Genomic DNA, 11831 nt, shown 5'->3' on the forward strand with positions numbered 1-11831 from the left:
TTATAGTTATTGTTTCTAAATGTGTGCCTCCCCATACACATTTGCAAATGTTATGCAGAATGGTGTCTTCTTTTGTCCTCTTTTTCAGTGATGCATGTCCTCATTGCCGGTGATTTGTAAGTGGCCACCCTTTCTCTGGGCCAAAGTAGACATTACTTTTAAGACATAACTTTGAGCTAGTCTCTTCTTCTCCTTCTCCTTCTTCTCCTTCTCCTTCTTCTCTAGAGTAGGTGCAGGGGGGCTGATCTGGATATTAAAACCCCTGCTATGCTATGACCACCACTCCATACCAAGGTCCCAATCCTGATTGGAGGTCCTGCACCTGCTCTCGAGCAAAAGAGAAATTAAAGAGAGAGAGAGAGATGCTAGATAAGGATTTAAAGTAATGCTGGCTTTGACCCCCTGTCTGTGTGCCTTTCTCAAAGGTTCCCTTCATAGGAAGGCACCTAGATCACATCATCCTTAGCTCAGCGGGTGGGGAAACATATACTGTGCTCAGTGTTTCTTCTCCATGCAAAAGGCCATCTGTTGTTAGCAATCAGACAACCTCTTTAACAAAGGAGATACTGGACAGCTTTGCCAAGACTATTAAGGCATTCTCCAGCTGCCCTACTACCAGTAACTGTCTCCTGTCCACCCCCATCCCCAGCAGACAATATTGAAAATCAGAATTACGAAAAGTTCTGATGCAACTTGAATCTGTCTCTCCTCTCAAAAGTCAAGCCAATCCTGGTAATACATGAGTATAGGCCTACATCAAGACTGCAATCTAATGCACATTTTCCTGGGAGTAAGCCCCATTGCACACTGTGGGACAGATTTGTGAGAAAACCATGTTTGCAAGAGTTATTGAGATCTTACAAAGTTTCCAATTAGAGAAGTGCCAATGATTTTTTTCCCCACTGTCCACTGCCATTTTAGATGGCAGTTATCAAGGCATTCCATTTAATTTAAGGTTTTCAATGTGTGGGGCTGATTCACTGGCAGAGTTACCCCATTATTGATCATGTTGTGGTACCTACAAGGAGATGACATAGGCACCTGAAACAATTTCTTTCTGACACTGGGTGTTGTTGTTGTTTTGTGGGGGGTGGGGGTAAAATCAACAACAAATTGAGTATCTACTAGCCAATAGTAATAGATACTGTTACTCTCACCCCACTCCAAGCAGTGACATGTTCAACACTCACATGGATTTGGACTTGGCATCCTTTAGAAGGAAATCACTGGAGGCTTATTGCCATATGATGTTGGCCACCAACCTGGATGGCTTTAAAGGGGGATGTGACAAATTCATGAAGGATAAGGCTACCAACATCTATTTATTTATTTAGAGTGCAATCCTATGCATCTTACATCAGAAATAGTCCTACAACTCCCAGCATTCCCCAGCCAGCACTGGGGAATAGGATTGCATCTTTAGAGTATGGTTCTATCTTGTCCTTCAGACAAAAAGGCTCTCAGAGCTGTTAACAAGGAATCAGTAAAACAAGACAAACCCTACTGACAGGCTTACTATCTAGAAAAAGACAGCACACAAGGAAACGGGAATGGGTAGGGAAGGGGAGGGAATCCCTCCTGTTCTCTCTTCTCCCATTTATGTCTCTCTTTCCTCATTCTTTCTCCCTGTCCCTACCCAACTGCCTCCCCTCACCCCTGCATTGGCACCATTGGAGGCTCTTAAAAAGCCTAATAGCTGAGCAGGGGGCAGGCAGGAATGGGACTGAGAAGGGAGACCATGGGCCAGGTGGGGAGGTTCCATGGGCTGTATCTATTCCATAGGCTAGAGCTCCCCATCAGTATTCTTTGCGTGGAGTGTTTCCACCAATGACTGAAGACACAAACGCTTCCCAAGACATTTCCCCGTTGGCCAGTATTGTCAGGTACCCCAAGTTATATTACTTGAGATTTTATTTTTTTTATCATTCTTTTATTGTTTTAATGATGGTTTTATTCTACTTTATCATGATTTTGCATTGCAAACTTCTTTGGGATTTCTTTTTCTTTGTTTTTAATTTAAAAGTGGTATACAACTATTTGAACTAACTGAACAAATAAACCTTTGAACTGTAGGTGTGTGTTCCCATTTCTTCCTGTTTCCCTTTCTGAATGCTTAGAATTCCCTTGCTTCTCAGAAACATTTTGCCTCTTATTTTTCTTTCTGAAGAAGCATCTCAGTCAGAACATATAATGGAACTAACTGTGCAGAAGGTGCATGCAAGCTTTCCAGGATCATGGCACCAGAGAGCAGGTTGGATCCAGGTTTGATCAAACCTAAAGTAGTCCCATTAAAATCAGTGAGACTTGAGTTAGTCATAACTAAGTGAAGTCCAATTGATTTCAGTGAGTCTACTGGAAGTAAGACTAAATCTGAATCCAATCCTGCATTTACTATCATTTAGCTGGAGACAACATTATCCTTTAAGGCTCAATGTAAATAAAAATGTTTCCTTTCTCCTTAAAACACTCTGGATTCTATTCATAGATCTTCCCAGGGAAAATGCTCTCTGGGAGACCAATGCCCTTCACTTGGAAGTAGGAAGAATTGCAACAGGAGAGGAAATTGTTCCCTGGTATGTATCTGTTCATTTCACCCTTTCAGGAAAATGGAGCACCTGAAAAGAAACCACACAAGGGTGAATGAATTCCTCTTGGCAGCCTTTTCCCCAACATGGCAGTCCCAAGCCACTCTATTTGTAGTCTTCCTCCTGGTCTATGCAGCCACCATAGTAGGAAACACCCTGATCATGCTGACGGTGGTGTCTGACCCTCGACTACGCACACCCATGTACTTCCTGCTGGGGAACCTGTCCTTCCTGGACCTTTGCTACTCCACTGTCACAGCCCCCAGGATGTTGATGGACTTCTTGGCTGAGAAGAGGAGCATCGCCTTTGATGCCTGCATGGCCCAGCTCTTTTTTCTCCATTTTGTGGGTGCTTCTGAGATGTTCCTCCTCACTGTCATGGCCTATGACAGGTATGTGGCCATTTGCAAGCCTCTGCACTACCCCAACATCATGAACAGGCGACTGTGTAGCTGGCTGGTGGCAGCTTCTTGGACTGGAGGCTTCATCCACTCCATAGTCCAGACCATTCTCACCATGAGGCTGCCCTATTGTGGGCCCAATCAAGTGGATAACTTCTTCTGTGATGTCCCTCCAGTCATCAAGCTGGCTTGCACTGACACCTACATCATTGAGCTCCTCATGGTCTCCAACAGTGGCCTCATCTCTACCAGCTGCTTTCTTATATTACTGACCTCTTATACCACCATCCTGGTGAGGATCCGCTCCCCTGAAGGGCGACGCAAAGCCCTCAATGTCTGTGCCTCCCACCTCACCGTGGTCACCTTGTTCTTTGGGCCCTGCATCTTCCTCTATGATTGGCCTTTCTCCACTTTCTCAGTAGACAAGCTGGTCTCGGTCGTGAACATCATCACCCCCATGCTGAATCCTCTGATTTACACCTTGAGAAATACGGATGTGAAGATGGCCATAAGGAAGCTTGGAAGCAAGGCTTCATCTCTACCAGCTACTTCATCATCTTGGTGACCTTGCAGAGTTGTAGTCCACCAACCTGGTGAGATCTGCTCCCCTGAGCAGCGATGCAAAGCCCTGGACACCTACCCACCTCACTGTAGTCACCTTGTTTTTTGGTCCCAGCATCTTCATCTATGCTCAGTGTTTCTCCACTTTCTTAGTAGACAAACTGACGGAGCGGGGGGATGTTCCTGGAATATTAATGTTTTCTATTTTTAATTTCTTTCTTTATCATGGAAACATTTATCTGTGTCTCTCTACTGTAATGTGTTTCAACATTTGTTTGGAACATAGTATGTGCATCCTTTAAAACAGTGGTTGTCCCCCTGTCCAGACCCAAGACCCACCTCTGCTTTCCAACCTGCAACATGGGTTCCACTTTCACATTTTCACTTTTTGTTTATGTGAGTGGGGGTGGAGGGATGACACATGATCACTTCTTTGCACACACATCCTCCTGTTCCACAAACCACTCCCAATGGATCAATATTCTAGTGAGTTTAACATCATGAGTGCAAAAGAGTGGGGGTGGGAATCCACACATTCACAATTCAGATGATTATTTGTGATGATAATCATATGAACAAGCATGAAGAGCCAGCAAAATAGTGAATACGGGTTTTTTCATTGAACATCCCTTCCCAAAAGCCTCCCTCTCACACTGGGAAATCATCATTTTAACTTGCCCTATATCTTAAAGGATGTAAGAATTAAATGGTTCAATCCAACCAAAGGTTCGTCTCAGTTTTTAAATTTCTTCTTCTAATTCAGGTGTAGGCAACCTGGTGCCCTTCAGATGTTTGGGACATCAAGTCCCAGAATCCCCTCTATTGGCCATGCTGACTGAGGCTGATGGGAGATGTAGTTCAAAACATCTGGAGAGCACCAGTTTGCCTACCTCTGTTCTAAATCTATCCTGTTTTTTAGCTATAACACAATCAATTAAAATACAGTAAACTCCGAAATTAATTTACACTTAATGCTGCTCAGCCACAAAGCATCAAGAGCAATTGAAAGGCAGAGCTGGAGGCAGTTTAGTTGTCAACAACGGTTACAGCCAGCCAGAAGCCCTGGGCATAGTTCACCCACAGGGCATGATAGTTCTGACCATCAATGGGGCTATTCACACAATACCTTAATCCACACTCTGAGTGTGGGTTGTTAAATGTTGAACCATGAGTTGTTTGTTGAACTGCTTTAGTGGGTTGGCATGTTGTCTGAACCCAGGACATTTTTCACAGGGGGGTTTGTTAACCATGCAGCGTGGCTTGTTAACCACCATGAACAAACAACGCAACAACCAACCATAGGCTCTCAATGTGGCTTCTTTGAGAAAAATAAGCCATACTGCATGATTAACAAGCCACCCTGTGGAAAATGCCTGGGTTCAGACAACACTCTAACCCAAGATTCAACAAGAAACCACACTCAACCACTGAGTGTGGTTTAGCATATTGTGTGAACCCAATCAATGTGTCCATTGTCCTCAGCATCCCGTGCAGCTTCTGAAGGAATTCTTATATAAGTAAATATAAAAACAAATAGAAAATGGGATTGTCTGTACCACTTGCTGATAATCAATACCACTGAAGCTGTTTAGAAGTTAGATCATGCTGCTTTTTTAAAATAAGACCCCGAGGGATCAGCAGAAGGAGTTTCACTCTTCTCAGTATGACCTTGGATGCACCTCACCCAGAAGCAACATAGCTATGGGGATGAGGAAGCTGTGTTCTGCCAGAAGGGCTGCCATTGTTTGTGTGAGGAGCAGATGGTAAGTGTCTTTTTCATCTCTGGTCCTCTCTCTCTCTCTCTCTCTCTCTCTCCTTTTCATTTCTTGCTTTCTCCCTCCTTATTCCTCCATTCATCCCCTTGCTAACCCTCCTGCTTATTTGCTTTTTGCAGCAAGAGGGCAAGGAGGGTGGGACAGAGGAATGGGGGTGGCTGGGCGGTATAGGGCTGTCTTTCAAGTCTTTCAAGATGATGGCTAATACTTTCAAGACTAGGGTCTCTGGCTTGCTGGCTTCCTTCACCTCTGCTCCGTCTCAGATCAAATATAATTTGTTATCTGAAAACATTTTAACAGAGTTATAGAGGACAGGCTTCCCCAGCCTGTTGCCCTCCAGATGTGTTGGACTACAAATCTCATCACCCCCACCAGCATGGCCAACAGAAGCCACAACAGCTGAAGTTCTTTTCCTATAAAGGAAATAGTCCTCCCTGAGATTCTTTCACAAACATGTGGACCAAGCCTTCCTCAACCTTTTGGCCATGCTGGCTGGAAATGATGGGAGTTGTGGCCTGACACTTCTCAAGGGCCTCACATTGGGAGAGCCTCTATAGGGTATCATAGAGATGAACAAGGTGCAGGAAAGCACCACTACATCTATCCAAGGGCTGAAGTGCCTTCCCTATGAGCAAAGGGTTGTGATCCAGGTTTGCAAAATTATGCATGGAGTGGAAGAAATGGGCAGAGAGATGTTTTTCTACCTCTCTCCTAATACGAGAACTTGGAGTCACCCAATGGATGCTGATTGGCAGCAGATAGCGGGACAGATACAAGAAGTCATTTGAAGTGACTGATCATTTATCTTTGGAATTACCTGCCCCTTGATGTAAGTAATATTGGGCCTTGTCTTCTAAAGGGCTTTTATTCCACAAAATCATGGGGCAGGATATACATGGAGTTGGTCCAGACTGCTGTGTGACACAAGTGGAACACAGGCGTGAGCAGAACAAAGGAAATACACGAATGGGGAAGGGACACCCACATTGACCCAATTTTTTCAATTCTTATTCATAAACAAAAATACAAAGTCCATCAGATACTTTAGCGAGAGAAGGAGAGGGGAACAATACAATACAGCAAATCTCATCCTATCCTGAAAAGTTATGTGTGAACATATGCTGTGAACAGCCCCACTGATGGTCAGAACTATCATGCCCTGTGGGTGAACTGTGCCCAGGGCTTCTGGCTGGCCATAGCCATTGCTGGCAACTAAACTGCCTCCAGCTCTGCCTTCCAATTGCTCTTCATGCTTTGTGGCTGAGCAGTATTAAGTGTAAATTAATTTCGGAATTTACAGTATTTTAATTTTATTGTGCTACAGCTAAAAAAACAGGATAGATTTAGAACAGAGGTAGGCAAACTGGTGCTCTCCAGATGTTTTGAACTACATCTCCCATCAGCCTCAGTCAGCATGGCCAATAGAGGGGATTCTGGGACTTGGTGTCCCAAACATCTGAAGGGCACCAGGTTGCCTACTGCTGAATTAGAAGAAGAAATTTAAAAACGGAGACGAACCTTTGGTTGGATTGAACCATTTAATTCTTACATCCTTTAAGATATAGGGCAAGTTAAAATGATGATTTCCCAGTGTGAGAGGGAGGCTTTTGGGAAGGGATGTTCAATGAAAAAACCCGTATTCACCATTTTGCTGGCTCTTCATGCTTGTTCATATGATTATCATCACAAATAATCATCTGAATTGTGAATGTGTGGATTGCCACCCCCACTCTTTTGCACTCATGATCTTAAACTCACTGGAATATCTACCCATTGGGAGTGGTTTGTGGAACAGGAGAATGTGTGTGTGCAAAGAAGTGATTGTGTGTCATCCCCCCACCCCCACCCACATAAACAAAAAGTGAAAATGTGAAAGTGGAACCCATGTTGAAGGTTGGGAAGCAGAGGTGGGTCTTGGGTCTGGACAGAGGGAAGACCGTTTTTTTAAAGGATGCACATACTATGTTCCAAACAAATGTTGAAACACATTACAGTAGAGAGACACAGATAAATGTTTCCATGATAAAGAAAGAAATTAAAAATAGAAAATATTAATACCCCAGGAACCTCCCCCGCCCCAGTTTTTTCCCTGCTCCTAGCTGAGCAGAGCAGAGCAGAGAAAGCTGTTCCAGCTGGTCTAGGGGCTATACAAAGAAGCAAGCTCCTATACAAGGAAGCAAGAGAGCAATCAGAGTGAGTAAACAGGGAGAGCAAACAGGAGTTTGCCAGGGGAGGTTGGCAGGGGAGGTCAACGGGGAGGCCCCTAACATGTTTTTTTTTTCATTTAAAAAAAAAATCTTTTTCTTTTAACACACACTTCCATACCAGTGGGACTGTGTTTTTAACTTCCAGTGAACTGAGGACAAAGCACAGGCTATTCCAGCACAATCAGAAATCTGAAAACCTAAAGGGAATAGAGACTATGAAAGGGAAAGACTCTCCAGTGGTGGTGACTTGAAATGTCTGTGCAATGTTTGTTTTCTTGCCTGATATCAACATGGCCTACATGTATAACAAGTGCAAGTTCATCATGTTGTTGGAAGAAAAGGTAAGACTGGAGTGGTAAGTGTTGACCCTCCAGGGAATAAGAGAACACAAAGAGTTCTTGGACATAATGGGGGAACTACAGCAGCAAAGTGAAGAACAGAAGCTAGAAGAGCAACAGCAAGTTGAGGCAGAAGAGGAAAATGCTGAGGTGAGGAAAAATGAAGTAGAGGATAGTCCTTGGAAAAAGGTGACAGTTAGGAGCAGAAGAACTAGAAGACACTCTGCACCAGTGGAAGCGGTGGAACTATGGAACCATTTCCAGGTACTTGAGGATGAGACTGGGGGACAGCCTGAAGAGGAAGAAGTACAAGGGACCCTGCATGAGAACAAGCAAGAGGCTGAAGGTCAGTCAAGCAGAGACAATGAAACCAAGGCCTACAACAACAAGAAGAGTAGAGTAGTAGTAGTGGGAGACTTCTTGCTGCATGGGATCAAAAGCCAAGTATGTTGCGAGGACCATGGACTCTCCAGATATGCTGTCTCCCAGGAGGATAAATTAGAGATGTGACTGAAGGGTTGCCTACACTCATAAAGCCCACTGACAGGTAACCCTTTCTTCTCATCCATGTAGGAACAAATGATACTGCCAAGCAGAGCTACAAAGAAATCACGTCAGACTTTGAAGCTTTGGGAAGGAAACTCAAGAACTTTGGGGCCCAGATAGTTTTCTCATCCATCCTTCCAGTAGTTGGAAGAGGGATAGAAAGGGAACAAAAAATACTCCGGGTGAATGACTGGCTACGAAGGTGGTGCCGACGAGAGAGATTTGGATTCTGGGACCACGGGCTATACTTCCTGGAAGATGGACTGTTGGCAAGGGATGAGTTGCACCTCACAAAGACTGGAAAGAATGTGTTTGGCCACAGCATGAAGAACTTCATCAGGAGGGCTTTAAACTGAATCCTACGGGGAAGGGAGATGTAAAGTTGGAGGTAACAATGGATGAACGCTCATGCACTGCAATGGAGAGAAGAGCTTTAATAGCACCCAATAATAACAATCTTCAGAAACATGTAGGAAGAAAGTCAAACTATACAGCACATGGCCTTTGATGTCTATATACTAATGCCCAGAGTATGGGAAACAAACAGAATGAACTTGCGATGTCTATATACTAATGCCCAGAGTATGGGAAACAAACAGAATGAACTTGAACTCTTAATACAGGAGGGAAATTATGACTTGATAGGTGTAACTGAGACTTGGTGGGATGACTCCCATGACTGGAATACAGCAATTGAAGGATACAACTTTTTGAAAAAGTACAGGAGGAACAGAAAGGGAGGTGGAGTTGCATTATATGTTTTTATATATATATCTTGGAACAGAAATACAGGAGGATGAGTTTGGTAGACCCATCAAGAGCAACTGGGTTAAAATAAATGCAGCAAAGAATAAAAGCAACCTGGTGGTCAGAGTCTACTACCGGCCACCCAATCAAGGAGAAGATGAGGATGGAACTTTTGAAAAGCAGATTGCCAATGTTTCAAGGAAGCATGATGTAGTGATGGGGGACTTCAATTTCCCTGATATTTGTTGGGAGACAAATTCTGCAAAACATGCCCTCTCCGAGAGATTCCTGACTTGTGTTGCTGATAATTTCCTCCTACAGAAAGTAGAGGAAGGAACTAGAGGATTGGCTATCCTTGACTTGATCCTAACTAACAGAGATGACTTAGTGGATAAAGTAGCAGTTATGGGAACTCTGTGGGAAAGTGACCATGTTATACACTTCAGTTCTTGGTTCTAAAGGAAGCAAAAGCAGAAGCTGAGTGTAGCCAACCACGTACCCTGCATTTTAGGAAAGCTGATTTTAATAAACTCAGAAGAATGATAAGTAAGGTCCCATTGCAAGTGACTCTAATGAGAAAAGGAGTCCAAGATGGGTGGGAGTTTTTAAAAACAGACATTGTAAAGGCACAATTACAAACAATTCCAACAAGAAAAAAGGTGGAAGACAACAGAAGAAGCCAATGTGACTTCTTAAAAAGCTGAGAGATGACCTGAAAACAAAACAGAACACATATAGGAAGTGGAAGGAAGGCCAAGCTACAAAGGAAGAGTCCAGTCAGGTAGCACAGAATTGCAGGGATGGCATCAGGAAGGCTAAAGCTGAGAACGAGCTGAGGTTAGCGAGGGATGCTAAAAACAACAAAAAGGCTTTCTTCAGCTATGTGCATAGTAAAAAACAGAGGAAAGAAATGGTGGTTCAACTATTAAACAAGGATGGCAAAATAATAACAGATGACAAGGAAAAGGTAGAACTGCTCAATTCCTACTTTGGTTCAGTCTTCTCCCAAAAGAGGGTCTATGACCCCACTGGCAACGGCCAAGTACAGGCTGAAGGGGCAGGATTGCAGCTTGAGAGAGATAGGCAAATGGTCAAGGAACACCTAATTACTTTGAATGAGTTCAAATCTCCAGGGCCAGATGAACTGCATCCTCAAGTAATAAAGGAACTGGCAGAAGAACTCTTAGAACCACTGTCTATTCTCTTTGAGAAATCATTGAGGATGAGTGAAGTGCCAGATAACTGGAGGATGTCCCTAATGTTGTCCCTATCTGCAAAAAGGGCAAAAAGGAGGAACCTGGGAACTACAGAGCAGTCAGTCTGACATCAAACCCTGGGAATATTCTGGAGAAGATTATAAAGCAATCCATCTGGAAGCACCTTGAAAACAATGCAGTGATTACTTGAAGCCAACATGGATTTGCCAAGAACAAATCCTGCCAGATGAATCTGATCTCATTTTTGGATCAGGTCACCTCCCTTGTGGACTGTGGGAATGCTGTGGACATAATATACCTTGACTTCAGCAAAGCTTTCGACAAAGTGCCCCATGATATCCTGCTGAGCAAACTAGCTAAAAGTGGTCTACATGAAACAACTATCAGGTGGATCCACAGTTGGCTACAGAATTGGACTCAAAGAGTGCTTATCAATAGGATCTTCTCAAACTGGGGAGAGGTAACAAGCAGGGTATCACAGGGCTCAGTCCTGGGCCCAGTGCTCTTCAAAATTTGTATTAATGACTTGGATGAGGAGGTGCAGGAAATGCTTATCAAATTTGTGGATGATACAAAATTGGGTGGGATAGCTAATAACCTGGAAGACAGAAACAAAATTCAAAGTGATCTTGATAGGCTGGAGTGCTGGGCGGAAAACAGAATGAAATTTGATAGGGATAAATGCCAAATTCTGCACCCAGGGAAAAGAAGCCAAAGGCACAGTTACAAGATGGGGGATACTTGGCTCAACAATACTACAAGCAAGAAGGATCTTGGACTTGTTGATCACAAGCTGAATATGAGCCAACAGAGTGAAGTAGCTGCAAAAAAAGGCAAATGCTATTTTGGGCTGCATTAATAGAAGTTTAGCTTCAAAATCCTGTGAAGTACAAGTTCCCCTCTACTCAGCACTGCTTAGGCTTCATCTGGAGTGCTGTGTCTGGTTCTGTGCGCCACACTTTAAGAAGGATGCAGACAAACTGGAGAGGGTTCAGAGGAGGGCAATGAAGATGATCAGGGGACCGGAAACAAAGCCCTGTGAGGAGAGACTAAAAGAACTGGGCACGTTTAGCCTTGAGAAGAGAAGACTGAAGGGAGGGAAGATAGCGCTTTTTAAATCCTTGAAAGGTTGTCACAGAGAGGAAGGCCAGGATCTCTTCTTGATCATCCCAGAGTGCAGGAGACGGAATAATGGGTTCAAGTTACAGGAAGCCAGGTTCCGGCTGAACATCAGGAAAAACTTCCTGACTGTTAGAGCAATACGACAATGGAATTAATTACCTAGGGAAATATTGGGCTCTCCCACACTGGAGGCATTCAAGATGAAGCTGGACAGCCATCTGTCAGGGATGCTTTGACTTAGATTCCTGCATTGAGCAGGGGGTTGGGCTCAATGGTCCTATAGGCCTCTTCCAACCCTATAGCTCTATGATTCTATGATTCTACCAATTAAG

General features: G+C 43.8%; 1 protein-coding gene across 1 annotated transcript; it reads left to right on the forward strand.

The window, feature by feature from the left end:
- The first annotated feature begins 2606 nt into the window (after positions 1 to 2606).
- LOC146342431 (olfactory receptor 4Q2-like) lies at positions 2607 to 7632 on the forward strand. Its single transcript, XM_084808548.1, has 2 exons — positions 2607 to 3507; positions 7607 to 7632. The coding sequence occupies exons 1-2, from the start codon at positions 2607 to 2609 to the stop codon at positions 7630 to 7632; spliced, it is 927 nt and encodes a 308-aa protein (XP_084664674.1).
- The last annotated feature ends 4199 nt before the right edge of the window (positions 7633 to 11831 follow it).

The sequence above is a fragment of the Heloderma suspectum genome, chromosome 6 (assembly GCF_057233095.1).
Source record: "Heloderma suspectum isolate Gila_16-S chromosome 6, 16-S_ref, whole genome shotgun sequence".
NCBI lineage: Eukaryota > Metazoa > Chordata > Lepidosauria > Squamata > Helodermatidae > Heloderma > Heloderma suspectum.